We start from the raw sequence: 27,774 nt of genomic DNA on the forward strand, positions 1-27,774 counted from the left end.
TGGTGTTGTACTTTTTTTTCTTTAATCTGTGTCGGACCTGTACTGTGATCCTCCTACTTAGTTTTCCTGAGTACCTGAGATAACAGGTATGCACTCCCATGTGGTCTTGCTTTTTGCCAGAACCAATCCCAGCCCACTATCATCCCAATCTCTAATATCTTTAGAAACTGAGACTACAAATATGTACCACTACACCTGCCCTCTTTAAGAGTTATTTGTATAGCAAGAGCCTTTTAGTTTTGCCTTGGGTGCTAGGCATAGGAACACTTTTCTTAATAACACATATGTGGTTTCCCAAATTCGAGCCTGATAGTTTAACTTTTCTACCAACATATTTATTCCATCTAAAGTGTGTTATGGTATATGTTACTATATCTAACTTCTTCCTCCACAAACTCCCAAATGCAATTTATACTAGTTGTTCAGTAACAATTAATTTGCCTAACCTACTTTAAACATATCTTTATATAAAACTATAGTTGAAGGAATAATTTATATTCACCCTTCTCCCCTCTTCCAAAAGAATAATCAAAGACAATTCTTTTCCTAAGTGCTTTTTAAAGGCTCAATGTATTGTAGAGAAAAGTGAAATATACTTTAAAGAATGATATCCTGGGACTGGGGATATGGCCTAGTGGCAAGAGTGCTTGCCACGTATACATGAGGCCCTGGGTTCGATTCCCCAGCACCACATATACAGAAAATGGCCAGAAGTGGCGCTGTGGCTCAAGTGGCAGAGTGCTAGCTTTGAGCCAAAAGAAGCCAGGGACAGTGCTCAGGCCCTGAGTTCAAGCCCCAGGACTGGCCAAAAAAAAAAAAAAAAAAAAAAAAGAATGATATCCTAAGTAAACTGCAATTTCAGCAAGGCAGTAACTACAATAACCTTGAAGATCCTTGAAGATCTCAAATTGCTTTTTAAAATATCATTTCCTTTTTATGTACTTATAATTCTGAATTTCTTGGAAAACTTCTGATTGCCAGGAAGATATGTGAATTAATAATATTAGCTTGCGTACAGTCACAGAAAATTACGTCATCATAAACTAGAAACAATTTTCTATTATGACTTCTATTTTCTTATCAGAAACCAAGAAAATTAGGCACAACACATTTTAAAATGTAGGCTGAACTTAAGGAGCCTTGCAGCTGAAAGTTAAAGCTGGAGAAATAATTTTAGCTCACTCCCAAGTTATAACAGGAAGTGGATTCATGCTGGCAATGATGGCTCAAGCCTGTCACTTTAACTACCTGGGTTATAGAGATTGAAAGGTGGTAATTTGAGACCAACTTGGGCAAAATAAAATTCAGGAGATTCCATCTCCAGTAATGGCTGGACCAGATGGCACATATCTGTCATCGCAGTGACATGCAGAAGTACAAACAGGAGGACCCACCATAAAAAAGGAGATCCAATCTCAAAAATAACTAATCCCAAAAGAGGCAGAATGACTCAAATGTTAGAGCATCTGGTTAACAAGAATATGAGGCCCTGAATTCAAACCCCAGTACCACTAAAATAACAAATAAATAAGTAAATAAATGCAAATTCATGAAGTCTCCTTCTCAAAAACATGTGTCTATCAGTGTTATCTAGATTTTATGTTCCTTAATTGATAAAACAAACAAACACATATGACACTGGGCCACTGGTTACCATGTTATATACTTAAAAAGAAAAAAATGACCAAAAAAAAAAAAAGCACTCTCAAATAGTAGTTGCTAGCTCCAACACCACACTAGCTTTTTCTAAAATGCCAATTTTCTAATTTTTTAAAATATAAAGTAACAAGATAGTCTCTCTCACTGGCTTACTTGCTTCCCTCACTTAATACCAAATTTCCATATATATCTTCATATAGAATTTCCTTAGTTTTCTATAATTTATGGTTGGCTGTAAGAAGTAAATTCAGTTACCTTTACCTTCAAAAACAATGGTTAAATTATTCTATGAAAAAATGTCTTTACAGTTGACTATCAAACAATTATAATTTTCAATTAAGTATTGCTGGTATAAAAACACTATGTGAATGCTATGATTGAAAAGCCTAAAAGGGGCAATTGGGACTCTAGCACTCAGGAGAGCTAACTACCATGACTACCTATCTTACCTCCCTCTCAACAAAAGTTAAATAAAATTGTGGGGAAGATATTACTTAAACTCTCAATGAGCTAGAGAGTAAGAATAATGCAGGCCAAAATGAATGAAGAGTGAATATGTAAAGAGTAAGAACTGAGTGAACTTGAGCTTTTAATCTTCACAATTCTGTGAGACTGCTAAGTATAGGAAAAAAATCAAGGCAAAGCTCAAGCCACTACACCCCCAAAAGTGAGAACATTTAAGGCCCTCATCCATAAAGGTGAAACCTTAAAACACGATTAAGCTTAAATAAAACTTAATTTCGAAAAATCACCTGTAGCCCCAGAGAAATGAAAGAATTGCCTGTCTTGAACTTGGGTTTTAACTGGAAGAGAAAAGAATATAAACTCACATTCCCACAGTTAAAGTTCCAAGAAATATGAATTCAAAGACAAGTCATGAAAGTCAAACAACATCAAAAGTGAAAACAGAAAAGGGAGCAGAATTAAATTTTTAAAGGATTTTATTTGAAGAAATAAAGGAGGTTGAAATATGACAAAAAAGGGACAATAAAAACAGTTTGGAGAGGAAAGGAGAAAGGATTTAAAAAGCAGTAAATAAATAATAAAATAATCATTAACTTCTAAACATAACAAAGAAACCCAAAAGTCTACAAAGCTTTTAGGAAAATCATGGGCAAAGCATATTCTACCTCTAACACATAGTAATTAAGAATGAGGGCTAAATAATGATATTTTCTAGTGAGGCAGCAAAAGCCAAAGTTTTCCACATTCAGTAAGCAAGTCTTAAAGCACGTACTTCAGACAGAAGAAAACTAATCCTAGATAATACATGGAAATATAAAGTGTGTGTGTGTGTGTGTGTGTATGTGTTTGTGTGCAGGGGGAAAAGTAAAATGAAATTAATGCAAAATACTAATGACTATAATAAATGTAAATAGATCAAATGTTCCAAGTAAATGATGATGTCAGACTGGGACATACAAAAAACATGAGTGTAGAAATGCTAACTTTAGGATGATAAAAAAGATGATAGCAGGCAATTAACAAAAAGAGACCTCATACATTTATATTACTATCAACAGAATACAGACTTTTAAAGCAAAATGTATTAAAGGTTAACAAGATCACGGCATAATACAAAAGGAAATGGACAACTCTGCTGTCACAGGAGATTTTTTTTAAAAAACACAAAACACTATTTACTATAAGCAAACAAAAGCAAAAATAGTAAGAATGTAGATTTCAACAAGCTAACTGCCTTGTTAGTACAGACTCCACTAACAACCGCAAAGGTACTGTTTCCATACACATAAAAATACTGACCATACACTGGACCAGCACACATTTTCTTAACAATGTAATTCAGTTCAAATACAAGCAAAACCACACCAAAGCCACCAGCACAACTGTGTTCATCGTAGCACAATTTGTCATTGCTAAAATATGGAACCAACCCAGATGCCCCTCAGTAGATGAGTGAATCAAGAAAATGTGGTCCATATACACAATGGAATTCTGTACTTCTATCAGAAAGAATGGCATTGCCCCTTTTGAAAGGAAATGGAAGGAATTGGAAAACAAATCATACTAAGTGAAGTGAGCCAGACCCAAAGAAACAGACTCTATGGTTTCCCTCATTGGGAAAAATTAGTATATGTCTAGGATAGTTCTAGCAGAGGATTACAACAGCTCAACAGTTGTGTCTATAGGAACATATAAGATGATGCCAAGCAAAATGAATTCCAAGTTATAGAAACAAGTGGTTTACAATTGTTGTTATTTTCAACATACATGTGAAATTATGCCCTTTTTCTTTTATCTTTCTTTCCTGTGGTCTTACCCCTGATATCACTGTAACTGATTTTGGTACCCTGGATATAGTATATATGTGTTTTGGAACTAGGGAAGGGAAAGGGAAAGGGAATACCAAAATGGAGACAAAGGATAAAAAAGACAAACCAATGCAACAGCAATATTTAAACAACTATATGATGTAAAACAACTGCACAACTCATGGCGGCAGGGATGGGAAAGGGGAGGAGGCAGGGGGAAATGAGGGAGGAGGGAAGAAGTTGGATAAGAAATGTACTCACTGCCTTATGTATGAAACTGAAACCCCTCTGTACATCACTTTAATAAATAAATAAGAAAATGAAAAAAATTCAGTCACAAATCATTAGAAAAGGGGCAAAGGCAATCATTCATATTTAGAAATAAAGGAACACTTTCATTCCAAGTAATTCATGGGTCAAAAAATCATATCAAATACAAGTAATCAAGATAAAAAAATAATTAAAATAGCCTCAAATTGAAACTTGGGAATAACATTAATACACAGTAAAATTTATGGCTACAATTACTTGCATTAGAAACATAAGGACAATGAAACATTAAGTAACAAAATACTCAACCAAAGTTAAAAAACAAACTATAAAAAAAAAGTACATGCACACACACAATAAAAGGAACTTCTTCAAACCGATCATGGGTCGGCAAGTTCTTTCTATAAAAAGCCAAAGACTAAGCTTAGTGCCAGTGTTTAGTCTGTAATTCTTGATTCAGGTAGAAACCTGAAGGGTCTGTTTGAAGTCATCCCAGGCAGAAAAACCTGTGGGACTCTATTGCTAATGAACTAGCAAAATGCCAAACTGGAGAACTGACTCAAGTGGTAGAACTTAGCCATAAGAAAGCCAAGCTAGAGCTGGGTTCCAGCCTATAATCTTAATTACTCAGGAGGCTGAGATGTGAGGAATGAGGTTCAAATCCAGACTAGACAGGGAAGTCTGCCTAATTAACCACCAAAAACAAAGCTCAAGGGGTAAGAGCACCAGCTTTGAGCAAAAAGCTAAAGGACAACATTCAGGTACTGAGTTCAAACCCCAGAGTTTTTTTTCTCTCTTTCTCTCTCTCCCTCTCTCCCCCTCCCTCTCCCTTTTTACCCTCTCTCTCCCTCTCCCTCTCCCTCCCTCTCCCTGTCTCCCTCCCTCCTTCCTCTCTCCCAGTGTTAGATGCTGAGAGCTATCTACCCAAATCCCAGAGTTCAGGCTAAAAAGTATATAATAATGTGTCTGGGCTGTGGGCTCCCAGATTCTATATTCCTCTTTTCTCAAATTGTTGGATTTTTCCAAAAGACCTCAGTCGTGACTTCTTAACTACAGTGGCAAGTGATCTAAGCTCGGGAATACTATTTATTCTATGGGTCTGGGTCCTTACCTTGGTAACATGTTTGCAGCTCAGTTCCTGCATTTTAAGTTCTTCATTCTCCATGATCTTGCTAGTCTCAAATTTTTTTTTAATCTCTTGTCATCTATTAAAATCTGAGGTACACTGCTTAGTTTACCAACAACTATCTTCTTTTGGATAGATGAAATAGTCTGCCTGCTGAACATTCTAATCCATCATTGGAATTTGTCCCTTAGCATCTGCCCCATACCAACAATGTATCATCCACAACACACTCTTCTAACTCGTATCAACTCCTTATAGTCTGACTCCTCTAAACAAAACTACATGTAGTCAGTCTAAAAGTATCACTGATTCTTTAGCTTTAAAAACAAAAGTTGTGATTCATTCCCTAATTTTTTACTGTACAGTGCAAAATATATTATAAAAGACAGAAAACGTTGCAGGAAGAGAATGTACTTATAAGAGTTGAAAAAAATTTCAGGTATAGAAAGCTTCCTCATTTTCATCTACTAGTGACGTACATATAACAGACAGATTAAACTGACAGTGAATTAAGATACAGTTCCTTATTTGGAAGCTGTTGATCAAACTAGTAGCATTCTTTAATCTTGGAAAAAAATTAAAAATGAAGTCTTTCTCTGATTTAAATTGTTAAATGAAAACACGCAATAGTCTCATAATACTTAAAAATATATTTAAATAGCACTTTCTTTTAATTCCCTCAGTACTTCATAATTTTCTCCATGGTCTTAAGGTACCACTTTGAAGAAAGCTTCTTGATTTATAAAGTTCTCCTGAAAGCTGTATTAGTGGACTGGATCCACAAACTTGAGTTACCAGTAACAAGTGGTCAACATTAAGTTTCAGAAACACAAACCCCATTTTTCAGCACCTCATTCCCACATCTCAGCTTACTGATATTCACTTTGAGAATCTTCTTATTTTGGGAAATCTAGGATGGTCTCATTACTAAAATACTATCTGCACCTATTTATCTAAAGAAGCAAAGAACCCCTTAGCAAAAGGTAAGTGTAAGAATAGTCTGGGAGTTTTTTTAATAGCAAGGTTGATTAGGTTTATTAAATATTTAGAAATACTTACACTTTGATAGAAATATAGGTCTTCTGACTCAACTTCTATATTCTGAAAGAACTTTCATGTTTATGGAAGAATTAACTGCAAACTAGGTTAAAGTATGATACTACAATCACCAATATGTTTTGCCTTCTGATTTCTATTAAGGACAGTCATATTTTAGCCTTTTTCCTGTGCTCCTCCATTAGTTAATCTTCGTTATAGGGCTAACCATGCCTTCCAGATCTACTCATGGGTTCTTGTAGTTATTATGTTGCAATAATGATACATGATATGCAAATGACACATACAAAATAGATCAGGTCAGCATTACTGTGATTTCAGCTATTTTTGCTAGTCAGTTCTCTGATCTTAAGCTATAGTATTCCTATCTAAAATCATTTACTATAAAGACTAGATGGTAAAATTGCTGAAAACATTAATATATAAAACAGAAAGTGATAGTAACTAAAAAATAGTCAAGTTTTTCATCTTAGAGTAGAAATGTAGAAGAAAAGTTCTGATATAATATTGATCTCAACTGCAACATTTTTTCTGAGAATTTATCCCTTCTTCTCAAGCACATGTGGACATAAAAAAGCTAACTATCAAATAATCTTTTTTACTGCTGGAAATACATTTTCTAAGCACCTACTGGATACATTAGACTCAGGAGGTAAGTAAGACCTCAAAGAAACTCAAAGTACACTGAGGGACAGATCAGAATACAAATAATTACAATAAAGTGCCCCAAAGTTACTGTGGTGAAAGTTTGTAAGGGAAGAAAAATTCCAATGACTTGTAAGGGAACAGAAAACAATCTCATGTTTGAGTTGAATTTTAAAGATGATGGGGTAGCCACATAAACAAGAAATGAAGTAAATACAAAAGTTTTATACATTCATACACAAGGCAATCATACAATGTATATGTATATACAAAAACATATAATACACATACATATATAAAAAAACTCAGGCAGAATGTTTCTTGATAGTGTTAAACTGCCTCACAAGTACAGAGTTTATACTATCACTGCCTAACTTCTGACATTTTTTCTAAATCACCTTTCTCTGCTTGTAGTTTCAAAGCGCAAACTCATTTGGGTTCAATACAAAATAACCCTAACATAATAAGCAGGTTCTTTCCACAAAGGAATTATAAGTACACTTAAATGTTTCTAAAACTGTTTACAGGAAGCCTTTTCCCATCCTGCAAATTGGTATCAAACTTTATTTTAAGAAGTAGCAACATACCATACAAATAGATAAAGAAAAATTCTTTTTCTTCTTACCTCATGAAGTGTGAGGTGTTTCCCGTCCTTTCTCTTTGAGTCAAATCTGCCATATATTGCACTGTATTTTCGAATTTCTTCCTCTTTGTGTGGATCATCATCACTCATCTCAAAGATGTGACCAATCATTTTGGCCAACTTCTTGTTGGTTTTTAGCAGCTCTTTGACTTCACTCAAGTCACTTTTTGGCAGTGTGGGTGCCAATCTCTCCACACACTCAGCCACTGAGAGTGCAGCAGCAGCATCTAGTGCCTCACTGTTTTCCTTTGGGGAAGCTGGGGAGCCAAGGTCTGCTGGGGAGAGACTATGCTCACTCTCAGTAGCATGGTGTCCTTGCCAGAGTCTGGACTCACCAACACTCTGAAGCGCTAAGCTCCCTACCACATCTGATTTCCCCTGTCCCAGGCTCTGCACACAGGTGGTAGCAGCACACTTGGGGATTTTTAAATGAGGTTCCCGGGCATTGCTATTCCTTTCATAACTACTGCAGGATATTCCCAGCCATGTGGGTGATCCCTCAGGTAATTTATAGATAGGTATGCTACTGACAGGAAGGGAAGTCAGTGGCTGATTGAAAAGACCAGGGTTTGTAACCCAGTCTCTCAATGCCTTCTGTAGCCTTCTAACATGAAGGGGCTTGCTAGCCATGCCCACGAGTGCCATGATTTCTAAAAATTCCTCTTCTCCAGCTTCACAGAGTTGCTGAACATCATCACCACCTTGTTGGATGAAGGCATCAAAATAAGAAAGCAGATTGGCTTTTTGAAGAATCCTATATAGCTGCAACTCCCCCAGGGTCCTGGGTAAGGCCGAGGCCATTACTGTGGGTGGGTTTAACCTACAAAAAGAACAGAAGAAAAACGCATCACACTTGTTTCAAACTTTGTAAACTAAACAGATTAGACACTATAGGATTTAGGAATACAGCAAAGGAAAACAAAAACAAGTGGCTGTTAAGGAAATATTCTTCCTTATACATATTTATGTCATTTTGAACTTCTAACAATCCTGAGTCAATAACTAAACTTACCTATTGTACCTGCAGGAGAAAAGCTAGTAAGAAGAAGATTGAAGACCAAACCAAGGCCCACAGTGATCTACCTCCTATAGTTTCAACAATATACTTTTCTGCTTCCCTGGTATTAGACGTAGTGGTGGAGTGTAGATAATCAAAATTAGCAGGAAATAAGAGGTGCGTTATCATTCACTGCTTACTTGGTTCCATACAATATAATAAACACTTTAAATCACACTATGTTATCCTCATGATAGCCTACTACGTGTAAAAGGTACAGTTATTGTCATGATATAATTATATACAAAGAAAAATTGGCAAGATTAATAAGCAAAGGAAGATAAATTTTTGTATGAATAGAAGCTAAAAAATAGGTGACATATTTAGTAATTTTTAAAAAGTGGCAGCAACCTCAGGACTTGTGATCACTCAGGTGTAAGTGATAAGAAGAAGCTATAGTTACCATTTTCTAACACTTTCTATGATTTGGGGGAAGAGAAGAGTTATATATGTTTGCGGGGTTGTATATCTACGAGTCTAGAATTATGACAGGCATAATATAGAAAAATAAATATTGGGATTTCCTTTAAAATGGATGTTACCCAAACACAGAAAAAATTAAAATGTTCATACAGAACTGCCCTACATGTGAAATAGCAGACTGAGGTCTTCATATCTCTATCTGTCAGGGATAAAGATGCAGAATGAAATCCGGAATGTGGGCAAGCTTTCCACAGCAGCAGCAGAAAGAACAAGGCAGAGTCACAGAAGAAATATACTTCTAGAGTCCAAGCAAGATAGAAAATCCTGTTTCAAAAGAGACCAAACAGGGGCTGGGGATATGGCCTAGTGGCAAGAGTGTTTGCCTGGTATACATGAAGCCCTGGGTTCGATTCCCCAGCACCACATATATAGAAAACAGCCAGAAGTGGCGCTGTGGCTCAAGCATCAGAGTACTAGTCTTGAGCAAAAAGAAGCCAGGGACAGTGCTCAGGCCCTGAGTCCACGCCCAAGGACTGGCAAAAAAAAAAAAGACCAAACAAGATCTAGCAAAGTACTTGTTGACCTCTTAGCAGCCTTTAAAAATTGTTTGCAGTTGCCTGGAGACCTCCCACACACAAAGAAAGTTGGCCAAATACTTCTATTTAAGAAAACAAACTTGTTCTAATCAATGCACCCTTCAGATTAAAAGGACCTTGTATCCCTCGATGGATAAAATTACAGAAGGACAGAAAAAAATACATCCAAGAAAAGCACAAGATCCATTCTCAACTCAATATAGCACAACAGTTAACTGGAAGATGAAGAAAGCAGAACAACCCTGAGAGCCAAATGTCACCAAACCTACAACTAGTTTTCAAATGCCACCAGCTAGAATGCTACGTGAGATTCTGTTCTTGGTTAGCCCCAACCAAGGAGAATGGGTCTACCTATCTATCACTAATTAATAGGAAGCTGTATCTCCTGGAATCTTGAAATCTTTGTGTCATCTGCAATCTGTTTTGACCTGTGACAGCCTTAAATTTTATGGCATGGACTAGTATGATCATGGCCTGATGACTTTCTGAGAGATAGACAAAAAAGATTTAACTAGTGTCCAATAACTTCTGTCAACACTCAGGGAATCACCTCAGGTGCTTTGGAAAAATAGTTTCCTAATTTCCTGAGCTGCATTCAGTAGACTTCCAGGACTGGTATATAAAGCAAAGCTACATAAGAAGATTTCCTATTTAGGATATACTCCAGGCAACAAAAACTGGTTCAACCATTCTGGAAACCAATATGGAGGTTCCTCTAAAGATTAAACATAGAGCTTCCCTATTACTCAGCAATTCAATTCCTGGGCATTTATCCCATTGACCACAAACCAAGCCACACTAAAGCTACCAGCACAACATATCCATTGCAGAATTGTTTACCATAGCCAAGATATGGAATCAACCCAGATGCTCAAGAAAATGTGGTATATATACACAATGGAATTCTATGCTTCCATCAGAAAGAATGGTATTGCCCCATTTGTAAGGAAATGGAAAGACTTGGAAAAAATTATATTAAGCCAAGTAAGCCATACTCAAAGAAACATACATTGTTGCATGGTTTCCCTCATTTGTAGTAATCAGAATGTGCCTATAAATCTACAAGTAAACAAAATGGATGGTAAAAGTCAAAATAGTAATTTGAATGTGCCTATAAATCTACAAGAAAACACAATGGATGGTAAAAATAAAAAAAAAATTACACTTGGACATGATAAATTAAGCAAGATTCACAGTGAGACCAAAAGAGGATATTCTTAGGAGAGAATCACAAGAGCTCAATAGCTATGTTGCTCATTGAAATGAACACAAAGAAATGGAAACAAAAGTTTTAAATTTTTTTCTAGGGTTGTTTTGTTTCGTTCACCTTTTGGCACTGTTTTTTATTTCTGTACTTTTCTCTTATATTTAAATTTATGTTTGGGGGAGGGTAAGGGGAAGCACAGAAATGGTGAGACAAAGGGTGAGCTAATTCAGCAGTGATACTAGACACTATGCTGAAAATGAACTATAACACTTGTGAAGGAGGGGGGTTGGAAGGGAAAAATGGAGGGAAGAGGTGATGTGACCTATGTAACTGTAACCCCTTTGATCACCTTTGTATTAAAAAATTTCCTATTTAGGATACTGTATACTTCAGGCAACACAAATTCTACAGGATTGTGATTACCCTCATATCACCTAAATGAGTACCTGCTTATCTTCTCAATCCCAAAAGAGTCTATCTAGCTGGACACTAGACACCAGAACCCAGCCCTTGAGAGTTACAAATCCAAGTTTGTCAGTCCCTCCTTCCCATCTACTTCTATATCTCTGCCCCACCCACTATTGTCTTTGTTTTGTAGTGCTCGGGATTAAATCAGGGCTTTGTGCCAGGAGATGCATGCTAACCCAAGCACCCTACCACAGAACACTGAGTTTAAGTCTCTATAAGCTACAAAGTATAACAGAAAGGCTTCCAGAGTATGTCTGAGGTGAAAGAAATTTTCTTACCATACACCTAATGCACTCCTCCACATGGTTTAACTAGCATATAGAAATATACATGTATAAATAAAAATATATAAATAAATATACATTTACATACACAATTTCATAAGAGGACTGTAATTTTGTAAAGTTTGTAGAATTAATCAACTCAATGTATTTACTCCCTAAATTATGGAATATAGGAGACAAGTTTTACTTTATAATTAGAAAAAGTACGTATGTGTGTGTGTACAACAGAAACTTAAGGTAAATTAAAATAGCTAAATTATAGTCTTCTGAGATGAGGCAATGATTTTAGAAAATAATAATTTTCAATCCTTATCCATTCTCCTCCCTATCTAGAAAATGAACCTCCCAAGTTCTTAAGACAAAGCCCTCATAGACGGGTAAATGGTTATGAATTAACAGGAATGTCAAAAATAAGTGTAAATTTTCAAAGTCAAGAAACAGATGAAAGGCAAGGCAACTATTCAGAGTCCCAGGAGGCTTTCTAAAGGCTCACACTGCTCAGAAAAACTTCTCCCAAAGATTCTGCATTAGGAGGATATTTTAGTTTCCTTCCAAATCCTGCTGTGATAATTTAAATACACATCACCTCGTACATTAACTTGATTTAATATAAGAGAAATTTTTATGGGATTTTTTGTTTTCACTGAATCTGTAACCATTTATGCTTCAACATGAGAGTCAGATATATGCACTGTTAGCTTACAGTAAACTAAATCTAATCATCTGAAAACTATTGTTACCTAACTTTTCCAACATATACTGAACACCATGCTGAGTCTGACCTTTTCATGAATTACACAGTTCAGAAAAAACAGTTACTCATTCTTATGTCCAAAAAATAACCTGAGGCCTTGCTGCCCCTATGCAGCAAACCTCTACTTACAGCCACTTAAATGTTTGTCACTCCAGTACTAAGAAGAGAAATAAAAAATATATAAGTTCATTTGTTCTTTTTCACTATTTTAAATGGTAATGGTTGGTCCTAAATCCTTAATATCTCATTTTAATTCCTTATACTAGTAGTGTAAGTCATCTTACAAATTCAAACTGTCCTGAATTAAATAAGATTCTATATGACCTGAAAACTGAACTGCTTGTTAGGGAAACAAAATTTTTCTGCTTGGATGTAAAGATTTAAAGTAAGACAGACCTTTTAATTGTCTCTAGGTAAAAGAAGACTCATTCCTCCAAACTAGTCTTGATTCTACCTGCTTTCATAAATCATAAATATCTAGTAACACTGAGTTACCTACCACCAGGGCCTTTCTCTATCAATCTCTCTACTGTTTATCATTACTCCGTGAAATAAATGTTCTTCATTTGACTTTGGTAATGTCATATTACCTGGGGTCTTTTCCTACCTTCTCTTACTTTATTCTTATTGCAAAAGCTCTCTAAGGTTTCTGTTTGCTCACTCTGTGTGGGGGTGGTTATAGGGGATGGAGAGCAAGGTATCTCACTATGTTGACCAGCCCTGTCTCAAGTGATCCTCCAGTCTTAAGTCTCCCAAGTGCTAGAATAACAGGCAGGGACTACCGTATTCACCTTCCAAGATTTCTTACTAAATTTATTTTTTACTTTTTGTCCCTATTATCCCTTGATTATAACGTTCACTCTAAAGCTTCAATTGTCTTATAGTTTGGACTAGTCATTCATAGTCCAGAAGCTATGGAGTTACTGCAAGGTGTTTTCAAATCCAAATTCAAGTCAACCTCTAGTTATTACTGAAGGAGTAAGATGTCAGGTGTCTAATTTAAGATGCATTGTATACATAAACTACTTTATTAAATGGCAAAAAATTTCACACATCCTAAAAAATTAAGTGAAGGAAGGGGTGAGTTGGGAGGGATGTGTGAGAATGTTCCAACCGGTGACACTGATCAAGACGCACTGTATTAATAAACTGCTTTGCTGGATAGCAACTCTTTTGTACAACTACTTAGATTTTTAAAATATTGTTAAATTAAAAAGTAAATAGGCACTTCTGTTTTTTAAAAAGAAATATAAACTTGTTTTAAAACTGCAATTGAATTTGTTGTTCTAAGAATATTGATTCTCAATAAACAGTGTTAAAAGTAAAGTTAGGAGTATTTTTGTAAGGTTGTTTTTTTAATTAAAAAAGTTACTCTCATACATGAGAAGTTTAAGAGCCATCAGCCTGAATTGCTCTCAACTACTTGAGGATTGTCAGGATATCAAGTTTGGCATGTCCAAAAGAAAACGTATTATCTCATTTTCTTCTCATCTTCCAGATTCCCAAATCTACTCTTTGCAAGTCCTAGGTCCTTTTAGCTCTAGTGCTCCATTTCCTGTTTCCAAGATTAAGAAAAATCTGGATCCCATCTTTGTTTTCTCTACTTCTTTTCACAGATCTACATCCTTAGACCACACATTCAATATTATCTAGCTCAATCAAGTGTACCTAATTCTGGTCTTCCTTGCTTCCTGACAAATGTAAAACTGCTTCTTCACCTTCAATGCATACCATATTGCAATGTCAACTTTATCCTCCTAAAGGATACATATGGCTTTTCAATTATCCGTACAAATGTTCCCATTGCTTAGAAAAGGAAACCCAAGTTTCTCAAATAGACATCCCAAACCAAGCATATCCTTCACAAGTTCTCTGTTGTTTAACATGCCCATTTTTGCCAAACAAAAGCACTGGGCATTACTCAAAAAGTGCCTTCCACTTTCCTGTCCTGTGCTACACACCCTCCTTCCCAACTCCCACAGCCTTTTACATAAGGCCTTTTGCCCGCCCCCTTAACTATAGATGTTTTATTCCTTCTTTGACCCCTGTAATTCTTTCCTTCACTTCTACTCTCCATTTTTCCACTTACACACCCACACACACACACACTCTCTCCAATATGCAAGTATGAGCTGATCTATGGATACTAAGGAAAGATGGTATTTCGTGAAGACTTAGTTAAGAGGAGGGAGACAAACAAGCAGACACACTTAAAAGCACTGTGACAAATGCTAACAAGGTATTTTATACAGAAAGAGCCATAGAATAAAGATGAGTTAACCTGGCTCTGCAGAACAAGTTACTATTAGGTTATAATCACCTTAAAGAGAGAAATTAGGTCTCAATCTTTTATTCTTTATTCCTAACAAAATGTTCTATGTAGAATAATCTTCATAAAGATTCCTGTTTAATGAAACTTAATGTTTCAGTATCTGATCAAAAGCTTCTTTCAGGGGCTGGGGATATAGCCTAGTGGCAAGAGTGCCTGCCTCGGATACACGAGGCCCTAGGTTCGATTCCCCAGCACCACATATACAGAAAACGGCCAGAAGCGGCGCTGTGGCTCAAGTGGCAGAGTGCTAGCCTTGAGCGGAAGAAGCCAGGGACAGTGCTCAGGCCCTGAGTCCAAGGCCCACGACTGGCCAAAAAAAAAAAAAAAAAAAGCTTCTTTCAGATTTCAAAAGGGACACCTTCTGGATAAATTGATGTCCCAATGGTATAGCCAGCACATTCAGTTACATATTGTTACTTTATCTCCAATCCTTTTTAGTCCCTTATCCTCAATGTGTCCATAGAGGACTACAAAATATCTGAGAATACAGCTATTTTTTCAAGAGATCAAAGGATATGCTCCTGTAAGTAAATGAGTGTATTATATACCTACAATATGCCTAGGATAAACACAACCTTATTTATATAGAGATTATCATATAACCAAATATAACATAGAATGATAACATGGTGGGAATTCAGCCATGAGAGCATTTTAAAAAACTCAAGTTTAACAAGAGGAACTCTAAGTTCTTCTTTTTTCTTATCTATTCCTAAAGTGTTGCACTGTCATCTACAAATAATATCAACCTCAACATTACTCTCAAATGGATTCATAATCTCTATTCTTAGGTAGTTCTCCTTCATGGTATAGGAGTTGTTGCTACATAAACATACACATTAGTGTGTGTTTATACATTTACTGTGTAACATGTATGTGTGTATGCACATGCATGTACACATACTATGTGCATACATGGATGGGCACTTATGTACATGTATGTGTATGTGTATAAGGTATAATATGTACAGACCAACACACATCCATTTTTATGAAGTCTATGCACTCTGAGGAAAAGATATCCTTCAATGAGTAGAGAAAAAAATCCAAAGCAAATCCCAATAAGGTCTGACTTACTTATGTAAAGGATAGATTTCTTATTCCCAACATAGCCTGAAATTTTTACTTTAAAATTATCCAAGCTAGGGGCTGGGAATATGGCCTAGTGGCAAGACAGCTTGCCTCATATACATGAAGCCCTGGGTTCGATTCCCCAGCACCACATATGTAGAAAATGGCCAAAGTGGCACTGTGGCTCAAGTGGCAGAGTGCTAGCCTTGAGCAAAAAAAAAAAAAATTATCCAAGCTAAGAGCAACCCCTTGCAGACTTACAATAAAGCTTGGTTAAAACTTAAGAGTCATTTACAGATTAGGGTGAATTACTTCCACTAGATAGTTTTTGTCAACATGTAGATGAGAAATGCTGCATATTACAAAGGAATAAAAGGCTCAAATGGGAAACGAGGACAAAAGGAAACTGTAAATCTGTGGACAAAAACTACATTTAAAACCTGTAAATTACTAGCATGTTTAGGAAAGTGTAGAACGAAAGTAAAGAAACCCATGAGAAGGGTTAAATGGGTGTACTGAAGGTTGGAACTGAAAATTTTTTTTTTAATTTTTGGCTTAGGGAAGGGTGAGCTTGTAGGAAATGAATGCTTTTTAAATTTCCCACTTGTTTCATTTCTAAGATTAACAGACTAACTCATACTATTGTACAAGTTATTGAATATGTCACATCAGAAGGAAATTTGCATTTAATATAACTACTATTCTTCTACTACTCAAAAAGTGATTAAATGGAGTTCAGTTATATTTCATGAGTTACTTAAGATTGCAAGGTTGGCCTAGATATTAATTCCCATGTGTTTCTAGTTCCAAAAGAGGTATATTTAGTAGGAAGCATACAGTTATATATTCTTTTTCTTCTTCTTTTTTTTTTGTGCTGAAGATTGAATCCAGGGGTCTCAGGCAAGTTAAATACATGCTCTATTATTGAGCTACACCTCCAGCCCCACAGTAATATATGTTAAGCCAAGAACATTCTAGGTCTTATTACCCTCATAGCTATGAATTTAAACATATAACTTCTAATAAATTAATAGTAATTTGGGAAACTTAAAATGTTCTCCCCTATTGATTCTTTTCTGAATTCTGAATATAGGTGGAAACAAAATGCAGAGACCCTCTTAAAATTTATTCAAAGTATTCAGTGGAAAAGTACTCACTTTTTCAAAGTATTCAATATTTAGGAAAAGGTAAATCAGATCCACTGGCAATTACGCAACAACTATGCATTAATAGGTATGCACAAACTAGCTTTTCATATAATGGCTAGAAACTGTTTATAGACATTCAAAAGTCAAGTTATTCAACGATCATTAAGAGCACTGAACACAATGCATAAATCGTATATTTTCAAAAGTTTCTCTGTAAGAATTAACATACCATGAAAATTAATGTGCAGTCCCCTACATATAATGTATTGAGAAATGACAAACTATTTGAAAACTTAGTGGTATGTTTTAGCAGTGGGAACTCTCACAAGATGAAGATTAATGCTTTTGTTACCCTGGCATCAACTTTTAGAATTTCCCACTTGTTCCATTATTAAGTTTAGGGGAATAATTCACACTATTGTACAAGTTATTGAACATGTCAGATCAGAAATTAAATTTGCATTTAATATAATAACTGTTCTACTCTTCCTTCTATTCAAAAGAATTAAAGTAGCAGCTCAGGTAAAAATAAATCCAAACCAAAGAACTTAGAAACCATATAAGATGCTCATATACAGTTTAATCAATTCCACAATAAAAGTGCATAGACAAGATGATTACACATCAGCATGATCTTAAATTCTCAAATGGTCACTTCCATGAAAGTAACACAAACATATGAAGATTCTGTGATATCCAAAATGGAGGTACATTTTAAACTTTTTTTGTTTCTAAAACTGCACACAAATGGCAACAACAATAGCAAAAAATGGCAAAACAATCTTGACTGGCATATCACAATGGAATACAGGAGCCCTAAGTTTTAGGACAGTGTAAAGTTATAGACATAAAAATTTGAATTACTGTGCTTCCATCCAACACCCATTAATATTAAAAGTTCATGAAACAAATTTCTCAAAAATTTCCCCCACGTTGTTTTTTTCAAGGCTTCCACAGTGCAAATCATCAAAGCCTTCAATGACAAATCAGTATGTTTTTTAAAGGATTAAAAAAATAGCAAGAATTAAAATCTATTCTTCCCTATAGGGCAAAGGATATTATTTACTAGCCATAAGAAAATATTATGTAATTGTGTTCATTTTGGTATGAGAAAATATTGGACATATGAACTTGTAGCAAACGTAAATTCTCTAAATATCTCTCCATCAATATAGTATCCCTAAGGACTTTGCCATCTCAATTACACCCATTAAGAGGATGAAATAAAAATCCATGCCGCCTGCTGTTCTATAGATACATTCGCATATAACAAGAGATCATCAGAGCCAGAAAATTTCTTTCCTACAATGTGATGACACATTAACTTTAGAGGAAGACGGTAAAAAATTTCTTTTAAGTTTATCTTCCAAAGATTTCTTGAAATTACTACTGTCATTGAAGACCTTAATGTTCCAATATCTAAATCCAAAACAGAAATAAGGAGGCTGACCTGGCAAGGAAATTCAAATTCTCAGCAGTATCTTTACCTGCAGTTAATACTTAGGACAAAACCTTTTAAATCCAATAAAAAGTATAGTATTAAATGTCTTGAATATATAAATGCAGAGGAAAAGAAAGGACACTTCTGAATCTCAGAGCCACTTTTACTGGCAGTTAAACTGGATCAGAAACTGCAATTTCAGGTCTTCCGAAAGACAGCCTCCACCAAGAACACAAATGCATATCCTAGGGTATCCTATCTCCCCAATATCCTTGAGACCCGCAGATAAAATATGATCACAATTGGTTACGTTATAAAAGGAAGAAAAAAATACCTCATAAAGTGAGAACCTGAGAAAATTCAATGCGTGTACACTTTTCTAACACAACAACTAAGCAATTCGTACATGACTAATCTATTTTACATTCGGCTCTTCTGCTCCTATGCAATTTAATGTTACCTATTAAAACTGCCAAAATATTTTTTAAACAAGATCTGAGAATTTCCCCCTCCGCTTCTGATCTCTGCACTCTTTTAGAGTTGGCAGACATGTCACTGTCACTGGCAAACCAACTGGTAGTGGTAAGTCACTACAAACCGGCTCTTGGGAATGAAAGGGTAATTTAACGGGTCACCACAAAATGTTTCCAAGCAGCCAGTATCTTACAGGGAGCCAAGGATCAACATAGACAAATCTACTGATCCTTCCAGATCACCTGCTGTAAAACTTGCTCTGCAGAACCTCAAAATGCATATTCCCAACTCAATCCTTCTCCCCGAAATTCTGCAACATTTAGGCTTAGAGACATAGGTCTCCTAGCTCCTGCACCCCGATATGACAGATCACAAATATTTGATAGTATTTCCACCTTTCTCCCCCGACAAAAGTCACACCTCTGCATCCAAGGCTTCTAGATCCCACATGCCGTGGGCTCATAGGGCCTTAATGGCAACAATGAGAGACTCCGGCTTCCCTGTACCTCGGTGCCAAGTTTCTGAACGCCACTTCCAACCAAAACTCTTCTTCCACTTTGAGGAAGAAAACTGGGTTCGGAAGGGGAGGACACCAGGGAAGAAAATTAAGATGCGGACGCCGCACTTTTGTAAAGTAAACAAACGGCAAGATTCTTCATCCTCCCCCCCCACCCCAGCCTGGCGAGGGTGGTTTTAATGCTCCGGGGCCGCCGCGCGCCCCGTTCCGCACGCCACCCCCGGCTCCCGAGGGCGCCCACCACGACCCTGGCCCGTTAGGAGTGTGGACGCGGCGGCCGCCCCGCTCCCCCGGAGCCCGGCCGCGCCCCTGCCCCTCCACACCGTTCCCCACGGAGTCGCCCCACTCCAGCCCGAGGCCGCCCTCTCCTTCCGGCGGCGGCCGCGCGGGGCCCGCTCCCGCCTCCCCGGACGCCGCCCCCGGGGTGCCCGCGCGGCCCGGGAGCCGCGGCCGTCGGCGGCTGGGGTACGTACTCGGCCGGCGGCTGCAGCGGTCTGGGCGCGCTCTCCCCGAGGACTGCTCAGCCCCAACTCCGAAGTGGCGGCCCCCGGCTCTCCCTCCTCAGGCGGCTGCGGCCGGGACGCCCCCGCTCCCATCGAGGGGGGGGGAAGGGAAAGCGGTGGGCGCGCTCTCCCGGTCCTCCCCCCTCCTCCAACACCACCCGAGGCTGGGGCTCGCCCGCCCCGACGGCGTTCGCGCGGGGCCGCGGCAGTGACGGCTGCAGCTGCTCGCAGGCTCGGGTGCGCGGGCGGCAGCACCTTCCCCCGCCGCGTCAGCCCTCCGCGCGGCCCTCACCCCGCCCCCGGCGCGCGCAGCCCCCGCCGCCTCCCCCGCCCGTCCGCCTCCGCCTCCCCCTCCCCCCGCGCTGTCACGCTGGGAGATTCCGCGCTTGCTACAGTCGCCGCGCCGGCTCCCGCCCCCGCGCGGCCGAGTGACGCAACCCCTGCGTGGGCCGCCGCGGGCGGGGGCGCGGGCGGGGGCGCAGCCGCCAGGGCTCGGCCTCCCCTCCGCCCCCTCCCTCTCCCCCTCCCTTCCTCCCTCCCCGGAATCCGGAACGCGGCCCATTCACACGGCAGCTGGGAGGAACCAAGTGGGCGCGCGGAGGGGGCGGCTCCCGTGAGTCCCGCGGGGGAACGTGGGCGGAGGCAGGGAGGGGCGGGCGCCGCCGGGGCCTGCTTCCCTGCCGGGGAGGGCGCTGGGCACGGCTGCTGTGATCGGTGTGTGAGTGTACGCGAGGAACTCAATATAGTATTTCAAAGAAAAAGGTTCTGCCAAACCCTCGGCAGCAGCCCCGGGAACCTAACTTGGGGGTGAAGGTGGGGACGGAGAAAAACAGAAGCGCCCGGCGGTCACCCCGCCCGTGCTGGGCAGGGCTGCAGGTGGGCCAGGTGCTGCGGGGCCGGCGTCCGGCGGGAAGTTGCTGCCCGCGCGCGGAGGAGGGGCGCACGGAGGAGGGGCGGCAGGTGCGCGGTGCTGGAGGAACTCCAGTTCCCGGAGAATCTGCCTCGCCCACCGGGCCCTCTCCTCCCCGCCTCAACCAAACCTGAGGTACAACTCACAGGTCGGACAAACCTCTCTTTGGTCCGGTCATCTAATTCCAACCCTTTCGCCTTCTCGAATGTTTTCTGTTTAACTAGGTGTACAAAAACGGTGCTGGTACTTATTGCCTTGCTGTGTGCCAAAATAAGAGTTCCCTAAGCACCATATAGATTTTTGTTTTCCAGCTTGGCTCGCAGAAACTTTTCTAGCCAGAGAAAGTATCAAAGCACCTCCAGAAATGTTAAGGTATTGCCAGAAATCTAGGGGGAAAAGTCTTAAAAATCTGTTTTTCCTTTTTTGATAATTAAAAAAAAAGTTCCTAGTTTTAATGTTGTGTTCCTAAAGCATTGAGGACATTAATACAGAACTGTGGCACTATAGGTAGAATCCTGTTTCAACATATGTAATAGAATCCAGTTTTATATAGGAGGCAGTTTCCACATTCTGGCTGGCCTCCCAGAGTGTGCCTACTTTGTTGATGGGGATACAAGGCATTCTTTGAGATGAGAAATTTTTCAAACCACATCTTTATGTTGCAGCTAGGGATGAGAGATGATTTTGAAAGAAAAAGACATCATTAAAGCACTCCCCCCGCGCCTTTTCTTTTTGCAAAAGTAAGCAAGAATGAGTAATGTTTACAATGGAAAATGTCTTTAGTATTAAGGTTGAGTCTCTTAAATGTGAGTGACAAGAGTGTTTATGGCAGTTATAGTGATACTTCCAATAAGTGAGTATGTTTACTTCAACTCATTTGGTGGGGGGCAGTCGTGGGACTTGAACTCTGGGTCTGGGTGCTCTCCCTGAGCTCTTTCTGCTCAAGGCTAGCACTCTACCCCGTGAGCCAGAGGGCCACTTCCAGTTTTCTGGTGGTCAAGACTCTGATGGACTGTCTACCCTAGCTGGCTTTGAACAGTGGTCCTCAGATCTCAGCCTCCTAGTAGTTAGGATTACAGGCTTAAGCCACCAACACTCAACAAACAAGTTTTTTGTTGTTGTTTTGTTTTTGGTCAGTTATAGGGCTTGAACTCTGGGTCTGGGTGCTATCCCTTGAACTCTTCAGCTCAAGGCTAGAGCTCTATCACATTGAGCCACAGCGCCACTTTCAAATCATTCTTTTAGTGGAAGAAACCTCTGCTGGAAGTTTCTCTAACTTTTCTAGTTGTCCAGGTTTTTGCAGCTCTACATCCTGTCTTGCTGAGGAGAAAACTAACATAAATGAATATAGTTCAATAAAAGTCTTGAAGCAATTGGTCCGTTGGTTGGGAAAGATGGAGGTTAAATGAACCTTCAAGCAAAAGCATCTGCAAACTTTTTTTTTTCATTCTGATGATTTGCAAACACTATTAGTTGTGAACAACTAGGGAATAAAGAAGTTCCATAATGATATTCAATAGATGATTCATGAATTAGGAAATGAGTGGTGTTACCTGCACTGTTGCCTTCCCCTGCAATTGTTTCCTGAGTTACAACTGACATTACATGCTCTCCCTAAGCTTGTAGACAATCCGTCTGAATATGATGCGGAAAAAGGAAATGTGTCAGGGCAGAAACTCTTCTCTGACTTTAACTGGTTGTTTCTTTCTACTGTTAAACACTGCAATCTTTCCTTGTTTGTTTTCTGGGAACATTTGGATAGTGTATTCTTCCCACATTAAGAATGGCATTTGGGGCCCACTTTGCTTTGCTTAAATGCCCTGTGGTGCTGGGGGAGGTGGTGGGAGGAAGAAAAATGAAAGACAAATAACATTTTAAGCTTTTAGGCTACCAATTCTCTATGTCTGTGTGACAACACTGTCGACAGCATGACTGCTCCACAAAAAATGGAGATATTTACCTTTATGTGAGACAATTCAGCACTGAGCCTTCATTTTACACCTGATCACTTTTACCGCCCATGCCCATCCATAAGCAGCACCTCCTCCATTTCAAAACACACACAGACACACTCACTACTTCTCCCACTCACAGGTCCTAGTGATTTGTTACAGGAAGTACAAGACATGCACATTCCATCCTATAAGCTAACAATTGAAGTGACTGTTCTCCTAAGTCTCTCTGTGTGGTAAAAACCAATTTCAGGATTTTAGAGTGTTCTTGGAGGCAATCCCAGACAGGTATAAGGGAACATGGCAACACATAGTTCTTATCCAGACCATTTGGATATCTTGTTAAACGTGCATGCAACAGTTTTTATTTCTAATAGTGTAATTTTACTACATATACTTATATCTTAAGTTATTCATTCAGTACATTTTGTCCAGCACAATTCAGTTAGGTGCCATATTCAAGGTTGGATTTTGGGGACATAAAGACTAGTATAAGTCATGATTCCCTGCTCTCAGGGATTTTCTATAAAGCTGAAAATAAGAACAATGAGATAAATGCTCAGAGACAAAGAAAAATATTATTTATTGTTATAGTTTTATTGTTTTTTCATACATGCTCAAAGGAGTCGAATTATATACACTGCTACTAAGGAATAAGATGATGGCATTCTTGTCATAACAGTCCTTTAAATACAAATCACAATAAAATAAAAATAATTTTCCTACAAATGGATGCATCGTATCATGAGCAATATGTCAGTGATATACAAAAGGCTACTGGAATGTAATTTCCAGTGATGTTTTCAGGTGATGTTTGTCTGTGTGATCTTGTATTCACTGCTGTATCTTCAGTGCCTAAAATAGTGGCTGACACTAGTCAATAAGTATTTGTTGAATAAATAAAATGGGAAATATGATTTGACTAGCAAGTGGAATATTTGCATTTTGTAGATATTCTTAGTATGAGTTATACTTCCTAATAAAAAGATTTGTTTTCTTTACTTCTGATTGGATAATATTTCCAGTAAAATATTGAGAGTAGGAATGTGTTTTAAAGCATCATGAAAATTGCAAAGTAATTTTAATAATTTCTAAAGTAATTCACACACAAATTTATTTTTTAATTAATGATAAGGGCAAGTAGATACACCAGATTCTGAGTTTTATCCCCATTTGGAAAGTGGCATAAGGAGTATATCATATTCTGTTTATCTTTGATTAGCAACTGCTGCATATTCTTGACGCATCACTTAGAAATATCCTAGTTTTAATCCCTTATCTGCAAAGGAAGGAGAATATAGATCTACTTCTAGCAGCTGAACTATCATTTGTTCAGTTTTAAATTTTAAAAACACTTTTTAAAAAATTGAAAACTCCAGGTGCCAGTAGCTCATACCTGTAATCCTGGCTATTCTGTGGGTTGAGGTCCAGGATTGTTATCACAGCCAGCCAGAAAGTCTGAGAGTGTATTTCCAAAACTAGCAAACAAAAACCAAAATGGAGGACTAACTCAGGTAGTAGAGCACAAGCTTGCAAGCTCAAGGCCCTGACTTCAAATCTTGGTTCATAGTGAAATCCTATGGAGAGAGAGGGAATGAGAGTAGCTAAGGGGAGGTGAGAACAAAACGGAAGGAGAGAAGAGAAAAGAAAAAAAAATGATTAGTACATTTAGGACACCTTTACAAGATTGACCAAATAATAAGTGAATAGTAGTTCTTCCCTTTATTTTTAATAGCCCTCCCAAAGCATAGGAAACATGCTGAGCTATTTTGAGTTGTGAATAGATGGTGGCATTAAATAGCAGTATATCACATACAGAATTATTCCCCTTTCAATTCTTTTTTGGTCCTAAAAGAAGGAGAAATCTGTATGCCCTCTAATCTCTCTCAACACTTGCTGAATGCTGATTGCTTTGATGGTGTTGGTGATGAGTTTTATTTGTTTTATGAAGAGAGATCAGGCTTCCACTAAGAACTTTGAGCAGGCCTCAATATATAGCTACAATTTAATAGCATTGCTTTCCTGCATTTACTTTTATGCCTATCTTCTATGCAGTCAAATGAGACTCATTCTCCATTTGGAATAATGATATCAAAATATCTTCCTAAACAGATTTGAGCAAAGCACAAAAGAATACTGCTACGGTGGAAATACAATTTAGAAAATCCATTAGGAAAATCACTATAAAATTCCTCAAAAATTTAAAAATAGATCAGTCCCACTACTAAGTATATATCAAAGGAAATAAAATCACTATGTCAGAAAGATACCTGCACTTTAATGTCTTCCATTGCCAGGATATAGAATCAACTCCGGTGTTTCATCAGTAGATGAATGTATAAAGAAAATGTGGCATATATACACAATTAAATATATTAACAGGCTGTGATGGTTAGAAGGAGTGTGTGGAGATATGGTGGTCAAAGAATATAATGTTTCAGTTGGGAGGAATAAGTCTGTGGGTCTTGCAGAAGTATTTTTGAAAATTCTACAAGAAGTCTTACAAAGTGATATACAAAAATGATACCTGTATGGTAACCATGTAAGTCAACTATATTTGGTCATTTCCCAGCATGAGTATATTGTACTTTAAAACATATTGTGCATGCTAAATACATTGTGTCTATTTAAAAAATTTTTTTAAGCTGAGGATGTAGCTCTCAGTAGTGAGGTAGTGGGTTCAAAGCAGCAATTTCTACCCCACTACTACCCTCCCAAAAATAGAAAAGCATTATGTAAATAGTATTTTGGTGGAGCAAGAAAATAATTAACATTTATTGAGGAAACAGTGTGTGCTCTAGTGCTTTAAAAGTATTAATTCACTTGGTTCTTGCTATAGCACTGTGAAGTATATATTGTTATTTGCATCCTTGTCTGTTTGTAGACATCAGAAAACTGAAATACTGAGTACTGAAATACTGTTGAAATCACATGGGGAGCTAGGCTACAGGGCAAAGAACTCTCCCCCAAAGCCTGTATCTCCATTATCACACCAAAGGGACCAAAAATGTCCAGTCAGTTCTAGAGCTTTCCAATCTCTGGATCACACTTTCTTGCAGGCCAGCAGTAGTAACCTCCCTGGTCCCCACATCCTTCAGTCATTCCATAGCCTCTTGTCTTCCCTCACTCCACTTGCACATACTTGGTGCCACAGAGAAGGCTCAAGTTATTTGTGTGTCTTTAAAAGCTTCATTGATATTAAATATAGTGTAAGCCCCTTGGGAAGCAGAGCCAGCCATGTTACATCTTATACTTGAATTCAGTAAACACACAGTTAACAAGATTTTTGAAGTATTATTTTAAAGAACAATGATTGGTGCATTTGCAAAAATAAATACTTTTGACAAAAATAACATTTCAACATTATGAAACAAACAGAATTTTTAGTAAAAAAGAAAAATGTAAAAGGCAGTGGTTCTGACATTTGAGGAAAAATTTCACTGAAAGACCATTAATTCATTGCTTTAGAAAGATTTTTTTAAATGCTTCAATGACTCAAAACAAAAGAAAACATAATAGATTTAAAGTGCTCTTCAGAGAGAGAAAGAATAACATTATGGCTTGTGACCTATAAGACCTAAGATACAATATAATTCTATCATCACATTCTTCTATTATTGCCTCAGAATAATTCTATACTTAACAAAATTTCCACTGTGTGTGGTAGTGGCCCTGCAATTAACTGAGTCATGTACAATATTCATATTACCAGAAATATAATTTACATTTCTTGTATTTTGCAATATAAAAATTTAAACTTTGAAAACCTATTATAGACTAAATAAAAACTTAAAACATCTGAAAGCTTGAATATTCTTTCAAATGTGAACATTGTGTAAAAATTTCTTAAAGGTAAATTACTTGGAAACTATAATAACTGATAATTTCAGGAGCCATGACTTTACAAATATCACATCCAAAACAATAAAAACCAAACATATTGTTAAGTATTGCATTTTATTACAAGATGTTATCAAATTTTAAGGTGTAAAGGATTATAAATTCCACCTACTTCAACATCCTTTGTATATTCAAAATATATTTAAATATTATGCATAAGTCAACATGCAAGTAGTTTAGTTTCCAGTAGTCTCTTTATAAATTGGTCATTTTTTATCTTACAATGAAATACCAGTTGGAAGAGAAACCAAACAAATGAACTTAGATTTAGATTCCCAAAATGGACTATAAATTCTATTATAGACTTTTGGAGAACTAAGTAGTCATCTAATCCAGTCAACTTCTATAGCTAAGGAAATGCATGTAATATCTTGCTAATATAAAAGCAGAAACAGATAGTAGATACAGATAAACCTTTAATCAAATAAGGAATATTTATGGTTTTATTTTTAAAATATTTTATTATCTTTAGTTGTACAAAGGAGTTACCATTCAACAAAACAGTTTATGAATACAGTGCATCTTGATCAATATCACCCCTTTCAACATTCTCACCCATCCCTCCCAACCTACCCTATCCTTCATTTTTCTTAATTTTGTAGATTACGTATTGAATTTTTTTACTGCATTCCTCCCTCCCTTTTTTAAGTTTTTTAAAGACAGAACAGAATATTAACAACACTGACAAGACTTCTAAGGAGAATGTATTGACAGTTTTGAAGGATTAGAGCCTTGTCTTTCTTCCTCCTGTTATCCCTTGGTTCACCTTCATTTCTGTGCAGTGTCACTGTGCAAGAAACTGTTCTGCAGCACTATTTTAGATAATTTCTGGTCATTATTAATTCTCTGTTAACTACATACATCTCATTGAGCAGAAAAACTCTCTGGAGCTTATTAGCACCACCTTCCATTTGCACTTCATTCTTTGCTTTCTTGTTATTCATAATCTTATGACTATTACACTCTCATAATCTTATGAGCATTATACTCTCCACCCAGTTTGCTAGGAATGACATTAAGTCTGTGCCGAGTCTCCCAGTCGAATCTTGTCTCTTGCTCCATGAC

General features: G+C 37.8%; 1 protein-coding gene across 3 annotated transcripts in view; it reads right to left on the minus strand.

Moving 5' to 3' along the window:
- Nab1 (NGFI-A binding protein 1) overlaps nt 1-25,085 on the minus strand; it is a 47,882-nt gene extending 22,797 nt beyond the window's left edge. For 2 of the 3 annotated variants that reach the window (XM_048345077.1, XM_048345075.1), the window contains exons 1-2: nt 19,918-20,212; nt 7,655-8,492 (exon numbers count right to left, since the gene is read on the minus strand). In XM_048345077.1, coding sequence (XP_048201034.1) covers nt 7,655-8,473 — 819 coding nt within the window. In that variant the 5' untranslated portion in view covers nt 8,474-8,492; nt 19,918-20,212. Of the gene's footprint in view, nt 1-7,654; nt 8,493-19,917; nt 20,213-25,079 lie in introns of those variants that run through there. The other variant, XM_048345076.1, reaches the window with a different exon arrangement.
- Nucleotides 25,086-27,774: the final 2,689 nt, after the last annotated feature.

Source organism: Perognathus longimembris, chromosome 4 (assembly GCF_023159225.1).
Source record: "Perognathus longimembris pacificus isolate PPM17 chromosome 4, ASM2315922v1, whole genome shotgun sequence".
Taxonomy (NCBI): domain Eukaryota; kingdom Metazoa; phylum Chordata; class Mammalia; order Rodentia; family Heteromyidae; genus Perognathus; species Perognathus longimembris.